Raw genomic sequence first — 22,030 nt, 5'->3', positions numbered from 1 at the left:
CTCCAAAATTCTCAGAAGCGCTGTGAAAACAATTCTTCCATAGGATGCAAGTGTGAATGCCAAGTTTTGAGACCTAATCACTGGACTAGTACTCATTTCCCATCCAGGATTCACAGAAACTCCAGATAGTCCAATAATAATAAATCTAATTTGCCACATATCAGGTAACTGATGTATATTTGTTCTGCCCATAATCTCTTTCTCTTTCTAGTGCTTGCGATGACTTGGATTTTCTGTTTTACTCCACCCAGTGATTTTTATTTTATTTTGTACAGCATTTCATTCTGGAGAAGCCAGAACTTCTGAGATTACATTTTCTGTTTTAAATAGCACCTGCCCAGGCTTGTGCAAACATCACAGTGTACTCGAGCAATTCCCCTCCTCTCACTGAGTTGTTGAGGTTTCAGGTTATAAACAGACCATGACATGAAGCTGCATCCTTAGATAAAAACAAAACTTTCTGCTTTCTGCTCATCAGGTACCAATGATTTCAATCATAGTTAGATGGATAGCCAAGTCCCGGCCTCATTCACGCTTGTAGGAGTCAAATAAAACTCTTAGGGTGAACCTAGATGTTATCTCACTGAAAAATATGCAAATTAAGCATGGAATTGAAGCATAAAAGTTTAAACTATCCTGTTTTATCCTAACTAAAAACAAATGCTGTATGTGTTGGAAGACAACTCCTCCCAATGGAAAGCATTAGAATAATGAAAAATTTCATTATTTAATGCTACATTTTTCCACCCCTCCTTTAATGAATCTGTTTCTACGTTACAGCAGCACATTCTAGGAGATGAGAAGTTTTAAAATAGCATTACCATTTGGGAAAATGTACTTCTAACTAGCATTCTCTAACCCCTTCGCCCTCCCCAAAAAGTCATTTCTATTATTGTGTTTGAGAGAGACAAGTCACCCACAAGACTGAGCACTTGAAAAACCATTTACCATAATAATAAAAATTGGTCCACCCCAATTCTATTCACTTTACCAGTGAAACAAGAAATAGTAGAATAAGAAACTGTCTTTATTTTGCAAACACAATAAAACAATTTATCTCAAAACAAGGCAGTGGGAAAAGTCCAAGCAAGACCAAGTTCAGGTCCTAGCACATAAGATGGGAAAGTGATTCTCCTATGGAATACGTATTAAATGCTCAGAATTTATATTCCAGATCCAAAAGGATTCAGCGTCTCCCCCTCACTTGGAACATTTGAAACAAAACAATGCAAACAAACAAAACCTAAGCCAGCTTGGACATATTTTTATTTCTGGATAAACACTAAGAATTCAATGAGATCTGGAACACTAAGTAGGTATTGCCCTTGGCTACACATTTTTATTTGTTTTGAGTTACTACATAAGGAGGTGAAACTGACAGAGCACCAGTGGAGAACATGATTTACAGAGGAAGAGTAACACTCCTTGTATAATATGTACAAGTTGCAAATTGAGTGATAATGTTCATAGCTGCCACACAGAGTCAGGAAAGTTTCACACAATGTTTGGGAAGAAAAAAAAAAAAATCAGAAATAGTCCAATCTCTGGCAGAGCCACCATATGGAGTTTACTGCAGTAACATACGTTTTGGCCACTCAGCATAGCTCTGCTGCCAACAATGATAGACTGAACTATTTCTTTACAAGATACATTCCTATAAAGAAACAGTAAATCCTAACCAGAGAAGCTCAGCCAGTTCAGCTGAATCTTTATAGTAATAAACAAAATAAAAGAAAAACATCATACCTTTCAGCATGCACTTTAGCATCCACAATGGTAAAAAGATCAGAGTATAAAATTGTAATACATGGCACAGGATGCAAAAAAAAACCTCAAAGGTATTTAGACAGTCATGTATTTATCTATATGATCTCTCACTACATTATGAGCCTTTACTGTAAGCGTGGCCAAACCCAAGAACGCAGGTATCTGCAGCAAACCCTTCAACTTCCTTAAGCTTGCCACCCTGAGTTACAGCGTGCCTAATTTATCAAAGCATAAACAGAAAATAAGAAAGCAGAGGCAGACAAGCTCCAAATGAAGGCTTATGACTGTCAGGCCATCTGGCACAGATGCTAGCTGCCTCGCTCCCTCTGCCATATCAGAGCATCCAAACAGTTCCTGTGGAAGAGCAGATCTGCTGTAAGGATGTAGCTTTACTTGCCTCATTAAATCACGTGCCTGCAGCCCATCCAGTCTAAGGCCAGGTGAGAGCTGATGGATCCGGCTGGGGCAGCTTTCTGGACTGTCCCCGCTGCCCGTTTCTCCTCTGTGTTCCCTTCCCTTGTCCCGCAGCAGCAGCTCTACGCCTTCCTGAGCTTCCTGGGTACAACACTCAGATAAATGACCCTACTGGCTGCAGGACGGCCAAGTCACCAAGGTGCTCTTCTGCCAAAACAGTAGGAACTGCCTCATCCACCACAGCTGCTTCCTCTGAGCATCAGCTTAAGAGATTCTTGACTTGCTTTAGGCGTTTTGAAATCAAGATATTTTTCCACACACTACAAAGACATAAGTGAATTATCTCAAAGCTTTAGTTTAACTTAAATGTTCTCTAAAAGGGATATGTCATGTGGTAAAAGGTTAGAACTTCCATGCTGAAATGCTTTAAATAAAAATCATTTCCTAATGAGGGTTGAAAACACTTCTACAACTGGAGGGTTGTGCTTTCCACTTCCCAGAGGTTAGGCCAGCTGTGCCAGAGGGCAGGAGGATACAAAAACTTTGGTGAAACTCCTCAGTAGGAGGGATATTTTAAATATTGTATGAATCCATATGAAGATATGCAGAGTAATGCTGCTTCAATAGGAAAGCGCAAGATTTAAGTGCTCCTGGGCACTGCTGAACTGGTAATTAAACAGCCAACTAAACAAGAGCCTTGAAATTTTATCAAGTGTTTAACAACACGAGGGTAGAGAAGCTGCTAAAAAAGCAGCATTCAGCTTCATAGTGTGCTTCCTCCTGGATGCTTTTGGGTTCTGGCCTCTCAGATGCAAGAAACACTAACAAGTGAGCACTGGTCAGATCGCATAAGAAACTATGGGGGTTGTTTTAGTTAAATTGCTTTTTTTTTTTTGCTTGAAATTGCAAAGACTAAAATTACACTTTTTTTTTTCCTACTCAAATGTCTGTTCTAATCCCAGATTAATTTTAATTCAGTTTTGCTTAGTCAATGAGAGAAATGGGATGTCTAGGATTTCAGAGATAGAAACCTGTGATTTGTAAGAAATGCAACGTCTGAAGTGTTCAGAACATACATACAGGATTTATCACCTAACTCCTTACACTTCAACTGTAAACCCAGCTCCAGCTGCTCACTGTATGTTTTCAAACATAAGAGACTGAAATCTGGTCCTATATATCAATACAAGCCCATTTCAGTCAGTTGAGAGACTGACAGAGTACACAGGAAGTTTTGTACCAGTCTCTACAGCTACAGCTTTTTATCCTGCTTGTATTCTCTCCTGTCAAAGTATTTTCCTTTGAGCTGAACTGAAGATTATCAATCAAATTTTACCTCGATTTATCACTTCAACACCTACAAACAGCTTAAGTGATCAGACCAGAAGAGAATGGGAAAATAGCAGAAATGAATGCATTAGAAAGGCTATCAATTTGCTGAGCCCTCTCTATTGACTTTCCCTGAGTACAAGATGAAATCTGGTAGGCTTAATTGATTTCTGCATCTTTCATTCTTACCTAAACTTCTCATTTAAAAATAATGGTTAAAAACACAGGATTTTACTTGCAAAGAAAGAATCAACACTGGTAGGTTATTCCTGGAGTACACGCTCCTCTTTGTGTAAGTAACTCCTCCAGTCTGGAGTGCACTCACCAAAGATGTAGTACAACTGATCAAAAGCAGCAATGAACAAGATTTCTGCCTGTCGAGGCTCCAGTCTGGTCTAACTCATGCAGCCAGAAGGCTTTTGTTACCTTTAGCTCCTTATATGTGCCTGTCCAGGTGTTTGCAAATCACCTGTCTGAAATAGAACCTGGAGTGAAAGCTACTATCCCATACACAAAACATACTTCATTCCAAAGGGTGCCTCTTAAGGTCTTGCTGCATTTAAGAAGGGAGAAAAGAAACAAAGACCATCTGTTACTGCAAGGTGACCAGTAGTTATGTTATCTACACACAAGGAAATCAAACAGAAACTGAACCATCACACACAATTACATTCCAAAAGCATCCCTTATGGTGCCATCTGCATTACATGTTTTCAGGTTTTTTTCTTTGCTGAAAACACCGAAATATTATAGAAATATTCTTGTAGAATAGGAATTTGTTTTCCTACAGAATGTTGATAAAGACCAAAGACAAACAAAGGTTTTTTAATGACTAGTCTAGATATAAGAGCCTCAACATCAAATTTCTGCCCAAATGCAAAGAAGAACAGAAGCACGTACTTACAATGAACGTAATGGACATTTTGGATATTTGTATGTTGGTGCAGCTCTTCATGGGAAGAAAAAACAAGCAAAAACCATAAATACACGACATTTAGCATTCCTTACCTTGGAACCAGCCAATATAGTTTTCAGAAGTTTTGTTCCCTTTCCAATGCCAACCACTGCAAAGACAGAAAGAGAAGTGCTACTTCAGAACTAGCTCTGCAATTCCCTTATTCAACACCAGTCACTACTAAATATGATGCTCGTCAGAAATACTGACTGTCGTGCTCAGTTAGCATATAAGGAGAGTCAGTGCTTATGAGAAAATCTCTCTGTGATGTTCAAATAACATGGGACTAGTGAAAGAAAAAAAAAACAAAACACATCTAAAGCAGAAAAGAAATAAGCTTCACCTAATTCTTAAAATGCTTTAATTCAGCTCCTATATTTATCTAGCTTTTAATCGCCAAAGAAACAGACAGTGCAATTAACCCCGTCTCTGGTTTGATGAAGGCAATGGCTCACTAATAATGAATCTGGCCTTCACTCTAAGTAAATAGGCCTTTTAAAGGTTGATGCTGGCTAAGAGAAATCCAGGCAAGATAGCGTAATGAAATAGTTTATCAGGGTCACAGCAAGCAAGTAAAATAATCAAAAGGTCTAACTGCCTCTGTCAAAAATCTTCTATAATCAAACCCTCCTGTTATTGTGTATGTACAAATCATTTTCTTCTCCACCTTAAGTAAGAACTACGCAAAGTGACAATCACTCAGCTTTTCATAAAAGAGGCAGACAGGAAAAAGAAATACTTTACATTTTGCTTTAAAGCTTTTTACAATATGGTGCTTGGATAAGCTTTCCTATTGATTTTCTCCACATACAGCAATCCAAAGAAACAAAAGACAACAGAAGGAAGATAGAAAACAATGAGGAGTCAGATACACTGTCACCACACGTTTGTGAGAGCATCGCCATGCTATTTATTGGAATTCATTGCAGAATTCTCCACGAGGTCACATCAAAAAAAAGACAGTCAGCGCTGATGAGAAATTAAGAAGTTATTCTTAAATTGTTCTACTGTTGCAGTAATCAACTTAGGTCACCTTCACCTTTCTTGAAATTTAAAAGCAAAATATTTGCATCAGTTGTACATGAAATACGTAACAGCTATGTCCTTGCTTTTAACAAAACTACAGGAGTTAAGGGAAAGGTTAAGCGAACTTGCAAGACACCAGCTTTGTGTTAACCGGGAAACAAAAGCATCTAGCCAGCTAATGGACTTCTTAAAACAAACAAAACAAAAACCACATTTGTGCTCTAATGCTTCTCACTCTGAGACTCTTAAGAATTCTTATTCCCTGTAACTTATCCTCTTGGTTCTCAGGGTTTTTTACAGTCGCATATGCCCTTGTGCATGTGCTTTTGTGTGCCTTCGGTTCAGCGTGTTCCTGTCACATTCACCAGACTGAGCTGCAACAAGGCTGAGAGAAGGAGATAAGCACACAGATAAAACTTTGCAACCACGCACTTCTCTTACAACTTGATGACATCACTGACAGCTCAATGCAACTGCTGAGCTGAAATTTGCTTTAAAGCGTCAAGAGATTCAATAGAGTAGTTTTAGAGGCATCAAATGCTTTTGTGAATAAGAGACTAACAATTCTCCTCGTTAATCATCAACCTGTGTAGCATGTGTATTATTGAAAAACTAAACTTGCCAGACTACACAAGACATAGCAAGGTTTAACTGAATTTCACACTTGCATTTTGCCACCTTCCAAACCACTTCTTAAATACCTTTTACTAACTGGATTAAATAATGCCAACTTCAGTTTCAGGAGTACCACCACTGCTCACTTCCCTCTGCCCTTTCATGAACGGCTTAGACTGGGAGCCCTGTGTCCCAGGAAACCCGAAGATTTTACTCTCAGATCTTCCTCACATAAGGTTGAATGTAACTCCATAACATATGCTTTCTTAAAGATGTAATGAGTGCTCCTAAAATTTTACCACTAGCTTTTAATTTTGTGGCTTTTTCTTCTTTTCTTCCTCTGTGGAACTACAGCTCATTATCGGCATACAGAAACAAGAAAAAGATGAACAATTGCTATCATACAGCAAAAAGTACTCAATGAGAGCCACAGCCCTACACTGATATTAAAACAAGGTACTCTAAAGACTTAAGTTACGAGTTCCTTGCTTCTTCTATCTAATATATGAGACCTCACTGAAATACAAGCTGAGTCCCAGCTCTCATCACCTTCCAAATGCAACAGAAGCCACAGGTTAGGACAGAAAAGACTTCACCTCCCAGAGACTGCTGTCACTCCAGACCCTTATAAGTGCAGGGCCATCGTTTGCCACTTGGTTCCTAAGTCACCTTTCATTAATGCCATAAATGACTGAGCTCTGCCTCCAAGGCCCTTCCTCATTTACACTTGCAGGGAGTAGGAAAAGAAGTATCGAAGTGTGTCTTCTGATGAAAGGCACTGCCCAGGTGGTTGCAGTACACTTTGCACACCAAGCAGTGCTCTGTATCAGCTACTTCACATACACAAAGTTACAGATATTGCGCACACACAATTTGTGAAACAGCGGCAAAGATGGAGAGAGGACAGTCAGAGGTTTCAGAAAATACTTTATTATGTTCCCACACACCAGGGAATAAAGCTTCCTGCCCTCCCACTCCCCACCAAAAAGCAGCACACATTTTCTGAGTAACTTGTTTCTATTGTGTCTCCTAATAATCTTACCTGAACCCCCCAGGAAATCTCAACACATTCCCTTCCCCATTCCTCATCAGTCTTGTCCTTTCCAATCTAACTTCCACTGATCTTTCTCTGCGTGTTTTGTATGGCACTGGAATGAAACATCCCATGCCTTTCTGGATCAATCCGTAGCATATTAAGGTGATGAACTTCTCTGTCTTTACCAAGCACATCAAGCCCAAGTACTTTTTGTCATGCCACATGAGCTGGCTTCAGAGACTGCTGGATATCACAGAACAGTAGGAGAAGCAATTAAGGTCGAGCGATTTTTCTTTGCCTCTGGATCAATGCTGTTGATGTCCCACAATGAGCACTAATATGCTCAATGGGAACATCTCTGCAAAAGGAAAACTTTAACTTCAGTGAGACACACACTGTTGTCCGGTGAGCGGCCACAGAGCACAGGAAATCAGAACTGGAAGAGCTGGTACTTAACTCCTAGCCCAAGAAGGTTCCATTTTAAAATGCTCAAGGTGACAGAGAGCAACGATTACCAGCATATACAGGCCCCTGCTAGCACCAATCTCTGCAAAAAGCATTCCTTTGAAACACAGCTCTCCCTGAGAGTCATTACATCAAAGCTCAATGCATTTATTTCGTGTATACCCATAGTTGCACTGTTGATTTTCTATACCCAAGTATTGCTGTTATTTCTTCTAGCCAAGGTGAGCTACAAAACTATGATTAAAGCAAGCTGTAGTGTTTTCCACATTACCTATCAACAAAACCATTGGTGACAGTATATGATATGGGATTAATCCAACCCAATTATCATACCCCCGGACAAGTTTTCAACAACAACTGATATATCCTGTTCCTTAATAAAACAAAGGAATTCAATAAATAAATCGCTATCAAAATTAAAAGGCAAAAATCTCCTTGATGACTCTTCTTTAATAAGCAAGATAGGACAGCAAGTGAAAACTATTTCTGTGCTAAGCCTCAAAAAATCAGCACTTGAATTGCTGTTATTCATCTATCCTTTGACAAGTATACAAGCCCAAAAGGCTCCCTCCAAATCCCAGCAATGCATTATTTTAAGAACAAATACTTTAGAAAATTATGATGACTATAAATCCCTAGCTTAACTAAAAAAAAAAAAAAGCCATAAATTTCTGAGGTTATTTAGAAAATACAGAATGTTGTGCAATGAATTCATGTAATAGCCCATGAGTTATATCAGGGATTTGGGAAAAAAAAATAACCTTTTGTTCAGGAACATATTATATGCATGTAGAATTATATGAAGGGGAAATTTAACCTCGATCACTCTTTTCCAGTAACTTGTTCTTCCCCCAACGCCACAAGGTTTGCCACGTGTATCCCAAATTGTTCTTTCACCTCTGATTTCATGTAGGCATGAAAATGTTTCCCGAGCTCATTGTATAACTGTATTTATACTTTTCATTACCCAGAACTCCTGTCGCTGCACTGTCCAAAGTTCCACCGTGTCCAATTTTCAAGACCTGACTTTTTCTTTTGTTACCATTCGTTTGCACACCAGCTTCTGCAAATAGAAATGGAAAGGAGGCATTACAGGACAAATAAAACATATTTCCAGATTGCTATAGAAGAATAAAAAAACATTTAAACTATGAAGTAGTAGTGCAGAAACTGCTGTACTGAGCATCCCAACCCACCTTACTTCTGATGAAGCTGATGACTCCAGGAATCGTGCACACACCACTGCTCCTTATTTATTAGCATTAAGTATGATTGATGTTCAAAGCCTCCTTAATTATTTCCAAAGTTTGACCAGGACACTGCATTATCTCTCCTTTATGCCTTTCACATCAGACATGACCTGGAGTCACCCACACAAGAGCTGCAGTCACTGCCTCCTCACTATGGAGGCAAATTAGCCTCAGTGAGCCAGTTCTACACTTGGGTCTCACCACATGAGAAGCCTCTTCTCTAATAAAGGCCTAATTCAGATGATCAAGTCCCCACATCCATTATGAAGGAAATCCAAGCCACAGCCCCTCATGTCTTTACAATGATCAAACTTTTGTTTTCCCCTGGTAAGGGACACCCAAGACTCCATTTGTATTCAACAAAAAAAGTTCCTGCAGGCCATGCCCTGAACTTCCAGCTTCCTTGAAGCACTTTTTGGTTTCCACTCGGCTGCCGATTTATTTAGCTATTTTAGCAGCGAGAGGCACCTGGCACAGAGCTGAGCACCCCCCTACAGTCCCCAGGCCCGGGCCCCACGGCTGTGGGGCAGCAGCACGGGGACAAACCCCACAACCTCCCCGTGCCATGCCTCGGGCCGAGCCCCCCCAAATGACCCCTTTTGGGGTTTTCTGGCCCGATGGGGGCCCCTCCCATCCCCACGGGGCCTCCCCCCTCGGTTAGCAGGCCGGGCTCCTACCTGCCAGCAGCTTCTCCTTCAGGAGGTTGAGCACGGCTGCCGAGGTGGGTCCCTTGGGCTTGTAGACGGCGAAGAGCCCGCTGAGGGAGAAAAGCTTTTGGGCCGCCCTGGCCGCCACGCCGCCGCCACCCGCCTCCCTGCCGGCCATGCTCCGAGCCCGCCCTCCCGAGCCCGGGAGCCGCTGGGAAACGTAGTTCGGCCGGGCTCCGGCTCGTCCTTTTGATCAAAAAAACCTAGGAGTCCTTTCATAAAATATGCTGTAACTCAACCAGGAATGAAGGCATACTGGGAAAATAAGGGAAGGTCTCCAACTGGTGCCCCCAAACCAGGTCACTCTGCGGGTGGCTGGTAGCACGGCTGCCTGGCTGTGTGAGCTGTGCTTACAGCTGGGCATATGCACAATAATTTGTAGGATTACGGCCCAAGTTTTAGATAAAGCTATCAGGTTTCCCTAACAGCTGGAGGTAGTCAATTAGAACATAAACGTATCGCGTTTTAATGAAGGCGGTGAGACCCCTGCAGTTCTGCCTTTGGCGCTGAGAAGAAAATCTTACAGCACTATCAACCCAGCTCAAAGGCAGGATTTGAGATTTGAACCACCTCAGTGCTAGGTGCCTGATTCCTGGAATATCACATTTATGGACGATAGCTGCTAATCTCAAGTACGTAAGTTACATTTTGTGGTTGCATGCAGCTCACCCTGTCCTACGGCATGGGCAGAAAGACACATGGCTTTCTGATAAATGGGTTTGGAGAGCTGCTGTCCCTCCCCCTCACCCGTCACAACGTTAGTCACTGTACCTTCCCCGCACAACTTAAAAGAATTATATTCTGCTGACTACTTGCTCAGTCCATTAATCTTCCCGCCTTCACGTGTGTCATATAAGAAAGTATTGCTAAGGCAGGCTTCTCTCGGAGCTCTCCCTCCTCTTGTTAAATCACAAGGGAAGTACAGTGCGTGGGTTTTCCTCTTCAGGCCTGACTTGTACAGACTCATTTCTCTGACAACACTCCCAAGGCATTAAAGCAAGCTATACATGAGGAAGGTACCAGGAACTTGGATGTTTCATTCATTCATTTTATTTATTTGTTTGTAAGAGCCTGCAGATGAACCCACAAACAGACACTGAGGAAATAAACACATGTTTAGCTAAGGGCTAAGAGTGTTCCCAGTGCTTCCCAGAGCCTGATAAGCAAGTATTCCTGATGTCTCTGCACAGAGCAGGACCAAGACCCATGAATTCTTAAGCACTTTTTCAGCTTTCACTGGGGACAGGGTCTCCCTCAGAGCCTGCTCACACCTCCCATAGCAGCTAGCTGGGCGCCCAGTGCTTCAGATACAAACTACGATCACTGCTTCCAGGAGATGAGTACCTGCTTCCATTGCCACTAGCAGTGCTGAACAGCCTCCCTGACACACTTCTTGCACATATTACTGAAGGGGTCTAGTTAAAAAGAGGAGCACTAGCTCCTTTCTCCAGGACAATCATGTTTAGCATAGTACCCATGTGTTCAGTAAGGGTGAAACCCAAACCATTCCTTCTTAATAAAAGTAGGGTGCCTACATCAGCTCCCTGGAACTATCAGGCAAGGTTTTAATTATGTGCCTTATTTGCTTAGATCTCATTTACATAGCTGTAATCTGGCTGTGGAAATATTTGCTGTCATCTTAAGCTGTGAGGGTGAATTCCCGGTTGAGAGGTACGTGTGGCCATCATTGCGGGACATACAAGAGAGGTATCAGAGTCCTTCAGAAGACAAAATGGAAAAAAAACAAAACAAAACAAAAAAAAAAAAAACACTTGGGTAAAAGGTCAGCATAGGAATTGCTGCTGATTGACATGAAGTTAAAATTTAAGTGGTATCTTAAACCATGTATTGTAAACTGTGATGGATTTTCTCTTGCAGATATGGCTTAGTCTAGCTAACCATTTGAAAACGATGTGTGAAATATTCTCACAAATGCCCTGCTAAAAAGTTCTTTAATGCAGATTGCTCTGAAAGCAAGCTCAAGCAAAACTATTTAAACAGCACTGTTTAAATAGAAATAAATTTAAATTTTAATTCTCCAAAAATAAAGTAGCAAGCTTCCAAGCAAGGAGACTGCTGCCCAAGGACTGAAATGCAAGCCTGTCACAGCCATGCCCAGCACTATCACTAGGTCAGCAGGCTGTTCTGAAAACATTGCAAAGGGGTGGAAGTATGTAACACAAAAATGAGAGCTCCACTGTTGGCACAAAGATGTCCCTAAGGCAAAGAAAACCTCATCTTTCCAACGCTGCAGCAGTGGATGGGGCCTGTGCAACACCTCCGCGTGCTGCTTTTTAAAGGACTGACCTAAGCTGAGAATTGTCTAAAATGATTTGTCTGCTGTAATTACCCTGACACAGACGTAGGGCTTGAGCTGAAGGTCAGTGTCTCACCCTGGTACTGTTTCCACAAATCACAAAAGGCCTTTTTCTTTCTTTTTTTTTTTTCATTGGAGGAGAGGGGTTTCATCTGACTAAAGAAACTACCCCCTACCCCCATTTTTAGGACTGAGCAGCAAGTTCTTGTTGGTCTCCCAGACTTCTGCATCCTCAATTAAAACCCAACTCGTTGTTACTGCAGCAGATGGAGTCTTTGAAGGCTTAGAAAGAAGAGGTTTGCTTTGACTTCAGTGGGCATTGGATAAGGGCCCAAAACAAGAAATGTGAAAGACTATTAATGACTGTCAGTATTTTAGTTAGCTAGAAGTATATGAGCACATAAATCACACATGGCTCACTTCATGGGGCAAGGTTATTCAGCATTTGAAATGGTGGGAATGATGTACCAAACTGTTCGTCTCAAGGGCATTATTTCAGATTTGCCTCGTGTTGCTAGTGATTAAAAGTCATTACCATCTGCTCAGTAGCCTATTTGAAATGAGATGTTTATCTCCAACGATTCCTAGCCAAGCCAGGATCCACAACAACCAAAAGCATGATTAGAGTTACTGATTTTATTAGCAACTTTAATAAAGGGGCTCAGTAAAAGGTTGAAAGGACGTTGTCGCTTTATGCATGAAGCATGGTAGGCCGGGTAGGGACAGGCCAAATGCTCCACGCAGGTCACTGGAACTGCACAAAGTGATGCCTCGAGGATCTGGTGATTATGCTTTATAGAGAAGAAATAATGTGGAAGATCATAGCAGCTCTAGTGTGTGCAAACAGCAGATGAGTGCTGTTGCAGAAGAGGAGGAATCCTTTGCTTGTTTGTGCAGAACAGAGACGCAACACTTCCTTCTCCAGGAAGATGCTTACTTCCTTGTCTGCTTTTAGATGAGCTTTTTCTGAAATAATGCTTACACACCAAAATGCGGAAGAAAATGATGCTAGATGTCAGCTTTTAAAGTAGATTCATCAGCAGAAGGCCATTTCTCTATCTGTGTTCAGCAAATCGCTTTATGATTCCAGCTTTATTGTCTGCATCCAAATCAGAGCAGATAATTGCAAGGAGGTCAGTCATGGCTCATGTTCTTCCTGTGAAAACAGACTTGCAGCTGTCTGAAAGTTTAGGGCCTAGTCATGGGAACTGTTCCCTTTGTCAGCCAGGGGAATTTTTGTCCATAGTATCAACTGTTAAAGCCTGAAGTACATCTAATATTTTTCCTCTAACTGTTCCATCTGGTTGGATAATAAGGTGCTGATAAATAACTCTTCAAGTTGTTAGTTCATTCAGTCCCGTTCAGATGGGCACGCAGCACATACTTGATTGTGTGTGAGTGGATCTTTACAATAAAAGTAGGTTCTTCGGCATCTTGTTGAACTGCAGCAGTTTTGAAAAAAGAGTATCAATTAATGCATGCAAGGGAAAGATAAAACTACCCGTGCCATACACTAGCACTAGGTTTGGCAATTTTTGTTAGTCATTGTTCCCATGATGGTTCCTAAACTGCAAGTATTTCATGAACAGATTTTTCTATTTTGTTCAGAACAAGATCAGTAGTCTAGGTTTACACCAATTAAAGTTTTACACCTAGGTTTCTGTTTATTTTTAAGAATGTTTTCTTTCCATCTTTATTATGACTTCTATGATATTAGAAGGATTATTTTCAATTGAGAATGGCTTAGATAAGACCAGGTTAGCTGATTTAATGCAGATCTGTAGTGCCAAACTGAGTTGGACTGAACAGAATCACAGAATCATTTAGGTTGGAAAAGACCTCCAAGATCATCAGGTCCAGCTGTTAACGTAGCACTGCCAAGTCTGCCACCAGACCATGTCCCTAAGCACCCCATCTACATGTCTTTTGAAGACCTCCAGGAATGGTGGTGATTCAACTGCTTCCCTGAGCAGCCTGTTCCAATACTTCACAACACATTCAGTGAAGAATTTCTTCCTAAATCTCTGGCACGACTTGTCCTATCACTTGCTGCTTGGAAGAAGAGACCGACCACCACCCCGCTACAACCTCCTTTCAGCCCGTTGTTGAGAGCAATAAGGCCTCTCTTCAGCTTCCTTTTCTCCAGGCTAAACAACCCCAGTTCCCTCAACCGCTCCTCATTAGACTTGTGTTCCAGACCCTTCCCTAGCTTCACTACCCTAAATGAATATAGCATGATTCAGATGTTTTTAGCTATTCCTTCTTAATGTGAAATACATCCCTGGCAGTTAACTAAACAAGAGAGCAGAAATTCTTGACATATTGTTCACAAGTCACCCTTGGAGCTATGGAGTAATATGATATAGAAATGATTTAAATTGTTCCTTAAAGAGCCTGTCGCATTTAGTTGGTGAAGACGTATCTGTTATGGACCAGGAAGTCACTTTTAATCTCTGGTACATGTCCAGGTGTAATGACAGAGCATGGTCTGGAATCAGAAGAGTCAGTGATGATGAGGGGGAAAAATATTCATTGTGTAGATCTTTGGGTTTTATTTCGAATAAAAGCCTTAGTAGGATTCTCAGTTCTCATTTAAATTTGCACAGTTGCTTGTTAGAGTTTCTGTCAAAGAACTAATTTTCCAAGAATCTGCATCCTAATTAGGAGTGACGAAGGACTCACCAGATGTTCATACGGAAGAATGCAGCACATGAGGGATTGTTTATGCGGACCATTCAAGTCCACGCTGCCCCCCTGTAAATTTAGAATCTAAGGTTAAAAAGAGTTAGACACTGAAATCCGAGAAGCTGCCACTGCTACGTTAAATTCAGCAATATGAGTTGAAGTGTGTTTTCTAGACAAAACATTCAATCTTGATTTGAAGATCGGAGGAGACAGAAAATAAAATAGACCTGTGCTTTCACCCGTAGTTAAATTTGTGCTTGTTTTCTCACCTGGCTTTGTACAATTTTCATGTCCAGATAAATGAGATAATAATCAGCCCTTCAGTGGCCCATTTTCACACCATGAGCACACATACAGACTGATTCGTGGTTTGTGACGGGTGTGCAGTACCTGGGTTCCCACACCTCAGATGACTGCCTTTCTTCACCTCATTTGATTGAGGGAACAGATTGTGTCTCCAGAAAAGGAAAAAAAAAAAAAAAAGAAGAAAGAAAAAAAAAAAGGCACTCTACATCTAGTATTAAACTTGCATCAAAGTTAAATAAATATTGTGTAGTTTCTTCACATAAGCAAGCTGAAGCCTATGAAGCCTCAATCTAGGGGGGTATTATCTCCCAAAACACTTCTGCCCTTCAGATTTGTTGTGCCTGGGCTGCAGTGGTGGCACAGCCATCTCCTCTGCATGAGCAACTGGGTCAGTTCAGGTCCCCAGCCCTCGACTACCAGCAGGTGCTTATGGAAAGAGCAAGAATGAATACTGCAAGGAGTTCCCTTCACCTCTTATGTATCTCACCAGCCCAAGCTTTTGACCTATGGTCAAAGCTGTGGTTTGCTATGCATTGTCCTAGGAGTGAATTTGGAGCCCGGAGGTGTCTGCTGTATGCCCTGGCAGGGGAAGCCAGTGGCCATTCTGGCACGTTTTGCCTGGAAGATGTCCTGCTGGCATGAGAAGTACCACAGCACACCTCCTCCGTCCCCTTTTATTGGCAGGCTCTCACCCTGGAAAAGCACAAGTAACCACGGATTAGTTCCAATTAATTCAGAAGTGCAAACAAACAAAAGTAGCCATTGTCCATGGGTGGGGGCTGCCAACTGCATCGCTAATGAGAGCTCCAGAATCAATAATCGAGCAGCTCCAGGCAGAGAAGTGTAGTCCTAATGCACGTTATAATACTGTTAACAGAAATTTTTCCATTTACCATAAATTATTCAACTTTTAATTGCTTAGGCTGTAGAGTCTGTAAAGATGCTAATTGCCACCTGTAAGATTAAATTGATAATGTCTGCTTTTTATTTTCATAAAGACAGCCTTAAAATGGCAGAGAAAAAAAAGACTTTGATTCGTCGGGTACCCTGTTAAAAATAAAGAGACTCTAAAGATGGTGAACACTCTGCTTTTGATTCTGGCTTGCAATCATTAAAATGACACTGCATATTTACCTTGCTTCTGTGAACAAATAAATATTTTGACATAGCTGGATCAATATTCTACTCTATCCAGATTATTTTATCTCATGTCGTGATCATGGACAATGAGCATCCCTAAGCTCAGACTATACTTTTGCCTGTTCACAATGCAAGTTCTATTTTATTTTATTTTTTTTTTAATAAGAAAGGAAAATGGAGTTGAGTATTGCCGATTTTCTGACATTTCTTATAGGTTTTCATAATATTTTTTTATCATTCTTTCTTTGTCTGTTTCTTTATCTGGCCAGGTTTGATGAAAGGAACATTGCATCTAATCTCCACTGTTAAAACTGAAATAAACTAAAAGAGAATTTTTTCCTCTGCTAGACATTGAAAGCCTCCTTCCTGGAAAGCTGAAAAAAAGGCCAAAATATTTTTTTTTCTCTTAGCTCGGGAGCTCACTTTGAAGCAGTGTTCACTTACACAGCTGAAGAACCTGATCCCAGGAGTGCTATCTGCTGAAGTCAGTGAGAGGAAAAGGATGCTCGAAACCATGCCCTAATTGCTAACTTGGCTTGAAGGTACACTCTGTGTCCTACTAAGACGCCATCCCTACAGTTTCCAGTAATCATCTCGTGTTGTCACAAGGACGTGGTAAGTGGTGGTGCCCAGGACTAGCAGTGTGTAAGCGTAGTGTTGACATGGGCACTAAGTGGATGGTACCAGAGCAATGATATTTTGGCAAGAGATCATCTACAAGAGGTGACCAGGGATGTGCAGAAGGAGATTTACTTGAGTTACTACTTCAGTAAAGATACTCTGCTCGAGTACCCTATTGGTTTAAGTCCTTGAGTTCATAGGAAGGTCATTAAGTTACTTGTTTCTGGAGTATATGTATTACTTTTAAATCCAGTGCAGTCTATTTAGTCTTTCTTGGTGCTTCTTTGTGAAACATTAATGAGAAGCTCACGCACACAGTCATAGAATTTGTCTGATTACTCCATTCATATTTAATAAGCTTGCTGCTTACACTTCAGAGCAACAACAGAAATTAGATAATGCAATACTTTAGTGCTGGAGTGACCCTAAATTTGGCTCTGAATTATTCATTATACTGGCTGAGGGCAAGAGAGCTGTCATAACCTTAAATTTATCTAAATCCTACGTTGTCTAATTGGTGCCTCTTTGTTGTTATTCCCACTTAAAAAAATAACTAATTTTTATTGAAACCGAAAACATCCAGTTTTAATCTGTTGCAGATTTATCATCAGTCTCTGCAGAAGTACTGCAGTCAGCTAAAAGCAAAGATAATTTAGTTGGACTTCAGCTGTATATACAGCACGTGAGCCCTGCAATCAAGTAAGACTGGAAAGATCTGTTTTGTTAAAGGAGTGATTGTATTTTCTAGCTAAGACAGTATTTTTTAAAGCTGTCAATTAGATGAGAACACAGATATTAACCAGATGTTCTCCCACATTTTTAGGTTTTTATGGTTTCATTTTATAAACTGTATGTCTCTTTCTTATGGGTCTCATCCAGAAACATACTACCAATGTAGTACTTTTTAGTGTTTTAAAGAAAATAAACCCTGTAAGGTTAAAGGTGTAATATAAATGTAGGTATAGTCCAGCCATCAAGTAGAATCTAAAATCATATCTTAAGTGTAGGTGGGCTCATAATCTGTTTACCAGGTGAGAAATCATACCTTCATACCTGTCATACCTCTAGGGCTGTCACTGGGAATGGCCTGTTTTTAGAAGTTGTATCTGAAAAGAAGCACAGATTTCACCAAAACATCCAAGGGGAAAATAAATGGGGAAGATGAATCGGGGTGTAACTGCCCTGCAGATGAGCAGGAGGAAGCCAGAGGCAGCACAGCTGCCTGCACCTCCTGGACAGCCCCAGGATGGGAGAGGAACGGCACCAACAGCACCAACTTGACCAAATGACCTGCTCTAAAAGGCCAGAGTGAGGGAATAGCATATAAAATGCTGCCACATTACTCCTAAAACACACTAAGTGCCCATCAGAGGTTTGGAGCCTCTTGGCACTCATTGCCTTTCAGGTGCCACGCATAGTGGTGCGTCGCTATCAGTGTGTGTTGTTAATGAATAAAGTAGCAGGTTTAAGAGTCAAAGGCATTTTATCGTACCTCGAGTGCTGACTGGAACGCTCACCGAGACAGATTGCATATCCTGACAGCGGTCCAAGGGGGAAAAAACAACTTTGGGAAGGCAACACAATCTAAATTTTGTAGAGTTGAGCCAACAAACAGATGGCAGGAACTAAACGTGCTTAAAAAAAATAATCCCGTGGCCGTGGCTGTCCTGGCATCAGCCTGAAACCCTGCCAAAGTGAGAGCCCCGGTGAATGAGCTGCAAGGAGCTCACAGTCATCCCTGTCCAAAAGAGCTTAAGGGGGAAGAGCTGGGAAGAACTGCTGCAGATGACGGCAACTCCGAAAGTCAACATGGGAACCTGCCCGCTCAGTGAGGTGGGAGAGAGGGACTCTGAAAGGAAGCAGCGATTTCTTAGATTATGAAGTTATTTTTCAGCAGTGGCAAACGAGCTCCTGTAGCTGCTCCGCAGCAGCTCCAGCTCCAGCTCCTGAAGATTTGCCTGGCATGCAGGGAAGAAGGCAGGACCCTATGGAGCTGAGATCCACCTAACCCAGGGCACGCAGAGGCAGCTCTCTGGTCCAGCGGCCTCTCTGCTCACCCCTCAGCATCCCTGTCCTCCTTGCCACTCACTCAAATCCCCCCACAGCACTGGGTAAGGGCTCCCTGTGCAGATACATCCAACTGAATAACTCCAGAGCTTCCCCCTGCATTTTGGAGAGCAGGAAATACCAGCTGGGGGAGGAGTGAAGCCTAGAATAGCAACTTATATTGAACAAGACCTGCAAAACTTTTTTCCTCATTATTTTAAATAGGGCTTAATGTCTCAGGCAACTAAAAGAGGATCTGTTTTCCCCTTCAGAAGCATTCTGTGCTCTTAATTCATCCATATTTAGCTTCAAAGTCCAGCTCTTTTAATGCTGAACACTGTGCTTTCTGTGAGAATTAGAGTTCTGCTTGAATCCTTCACCAGGGTGACGCTGGCAGCAATGCAGCACACTTGCATTGAGAACAGACAGAAGCCCCTCAGAAGCCCTTCCCTCAACAGGTAGAGTTGGCAAGATCTCCCAATCGCTCCTGATTCACATTTCCATCCGTCTTCACATTGAAGGATGAGGGTGAAACGCCTGGGGGAAGGCTGGCCACAGCTGGTACTGGTTTTCCCTGCATCGTTGCCATGCAAAGTGAAGGAGACAGGCAGGAGGGGCTGCGAACAGTCATGAAATGCTGAGCTGATTAAACTTGCTTTGATCCTCACAGTAATTCTGCATCCAGGGTGCTGTGGCACATCGCTGCATTGCACACATCACCAAGCTGGAGCTGCTCCTGGGGAAAAGCTTTTCTCCCCAAAGCCTGCAAGGGGATTCTTTATTCCATGGTTAAAAGTGAGTGACTGAAGCAAGCTGTCAGGGAAGCAAGCAGGCTGCAGGGTCTTTTTATTTCTGCCCAGGCCTGCCTGCACGGCCAGCGCAGCACAGGGAGCAGAGAGGACACTTAGAGCCACTTCCCTGCTTGCTGGGCTTGATTGCCGTGTGCTACTTGCCTGCGGATCCAAGCCTTCACCATTCTCTTTACCCTTCCCAGAAGTGCACTTAGCGATAAATGGAAGGTTTGAATTCAGACGTTCACTCTGGGGAAAAAATGGGTTGCAATAAATAATGGTCACAGGTTAAGTCATCCAGGTATTGTGTGTTCCCATTAACAGACATCAGAGAAAAAATATGCCGTAATGCTTGCATATTACTTTTTTTTTTTTTTTTTTTTTTTCCCAAGAACATCCATTTTAAATTACATCTCATGAGAGATTTCAGCTATTTTCTTTGCTTTCAAACACAGCTTCCCTCTGTATCTCTGACTGAAGCAGAGAACTGAATGCAAGCTGCAGAAAAATCTGTTAGAAGATGCCCGCAGGTATACGTGGCACAAAGACACAGGAACTTTATCTTATTTTCTGGCTGCTCTGAACTGATTGTGGGGATTAATGATTTATCTCTCTTTAAAGAACTCCTTGGAGCTACATAGTCTCAAATCAGATAAAGTATACACCATTCCCTGACCAGGCACCTGCCAATTTAGGTTTATCCTTTAATCTGGGCACATCTAGTTTTACAAAGATTTGACTTAAAGGAAAGTTTCCTGAGAGACATCATCAGTGCTCATCAGTTTTCCAAAACCCATGTGATGTTTCTTCTGAGACCCCCACTAGCCTGGATTTTTTTGAGATGAGAGGAAAAGAGCAGAGATTTACTGCGCTGCTGGGAACGAGCCGGTACCACACCTCTGCGATGGGGGCGTCCCTTGAGCAGTGCAGAGGGCTTGAGCTGGCTTCTGACACAAGGACAAAGTTTGCTTTGGAGAATATCACAGCCGTATTTCATAGTGCTGCCAGCACCAATGGAGGCTGCCAGCAGGCACAGAGAAAGCAAGCAGCTCCTTCCTCCGCCTAGCATCTGTTTAAGTTTGTTGCAAACTTACATATCCATGCAAAAAGGGAGTAAGAGATTGCTCGGAATCAGAAATACATGACACTGGTCTATAGACAAGTCTTTAAGAAGTCAATACGGATGTTTCTGGAAGTACACCAGAGACAATGTGGCTCAGTGACATTAAATCTGGTTATTGACTCCCTTGTAATGAAGTCAATGGGAGTCATCTTGGTGAAAGCGTGTTTCGACTAGATACTTGTCTGATTCATGTCCTCATTTATGTGAATCTGAAGTGGGATTTGTTCTTTGCGGGGAAAAAAAAAAAGAAAAAAGAAAAAAAAAAGGAAAAAAAAAAAAAAAGATTCATTCATATATACAATAAAAGGGAATTCACACGCACTCAGGAGAAGTCTGCCAAATGCAAGGCAGCTCCAGAGAAAAATGGCATTGTAAACCACCTCATAGCTTAAAAGAAAATAAGCTGGGCGTACAACAAGGTGGGAACCATCTGCTTGGCTTCAGTAGGAATTTCCCCTGAGTATTCACTGCAGGGGTGGATAGATCATGAAACAGGATTTTTTTTTTCCTCCTTTAGTAATTAAATTTACTGTTTTTTTGCAGAACAGTTCCTGGCACAGAGTAAGACATGTATATGCAGTACCTTATCATTGTAAGGCCACATAATTACAGTGATAAACAAGCCCATTTAGTTAAGCAGAGTCTGACATTTTGTCTGATTGACAGACCTTCATTTGCTACAGACCATAAGTCCATTTTATGCAGTCATGTCAGATTTCCCACTCAGCCACTAGTCCGTGCACCAAAATGCCTTTCCCTTCCCTCGGCATCCAAGATAAATACCCGTTTGATGTAGTACCAGATTTCTCTAGCGAGCTAAAATTTGAAGGGGGCACCATATTTGCTTCATTCTTCTTCATGACATTCAGACTAAACAGCTGGCCTTCCCACAGGTCTTCTGCGAGGCTGGGCGCAGAGAACATGAATCAACAAGGCAAAGGTCTCTATGACCTTGTGATAAATTGGCATTGTCCTTTGTCTAGGTGCTTTTGGACCCGCACCATAAATTCTTGATCAGGATGTAAATCCAGACCTACTCCCAGTTTGCCTCTCCTGTGATATCTGGAATTAATGCAGCAGGTAGTGGTTCAGTTCCATCGCAATTGCAGTTACATATTGCTGTCAATCTGAATGCCTTTAATTAAGAAATATTTACAGAGCAATTGGATGTTCTGAGAACTGCAATATAGTGACTTTGAATTCTTCAAGACTTTGTTTTCTTTCTTTCTAATTTCAAGATTTTCTTTTGCATTTCAGCTTCTTTTGCACTTGTAATTTAAAACTGTCACATCCTCACAGCTGACCTGTGGGGTTCTGTGCTTTTTTCCCTACAGTTTTAAATACTACGTGTTGAATTTACTTTTATTTTCTACGTGAAATGAAACCAACCTCAAGAGTTGTGCAATGTCAGTAGGAACACTCTTCTAGTTAAATTTT

General features: G+C 41.6%; 1 protein-coding gene across 2 annotated transcripts in view; it reads right to left on the bottom strand.

Moving 5' to 3' along the window:
• The window catches only part of TRUB1 (TruB pseudouridine synthase family member 1), a 29,785-nt gene extending 20,054 nt beyond the window's left edge, over positions 1-9,731 (bottom strand). The window contains exons 1-3 of one of the 2 annotated variants that reach the window (XM_068688693.1): positions 9,535-9,731; positions 8,575-8,670; positions 4,519-4,574 (exon numbers count right to left, since the gene is read on the bottom strand). In XM_068688693.1, coding sequence (XP_068544794.1) covers positions 4,519-4,574; positions 8,575-8,670; positions 9,535-9,682 — 300 coding nt within the window. In that variant the 5' untranslated portion in view covers positions 9,683-9,731. The remainder of the gene's footprint in view (positions 1-4,518; positions 4,575-8,574; positions 8,671-9,534) is intronic. The other variant, XM_068688692.1, reaches the window with a different exon arrangement.
• Between the last annotated feature and the right edge of the window lie 12,299 nt (positions 9,732-22,030).

The sequence above is a fragment of the Anas acuta genome, chromosome 7 (genome assembly GCF_963932015.1).
Source record: "Anas acuta chromosome 7, bAnaAcu1.1, whole genome shotgun sequence".
Taxonomy (NCBI): Eukaryota; Metazoa; Chordata; class Aves; order Anseriformes; family Anatidae; genus Anas; species Anas acuta.
The sequence above is the reverse complement of the archived record's forward strand: the minus strand, read 5'-3'. Positions and strand labels throughout refer to the sequence as shown.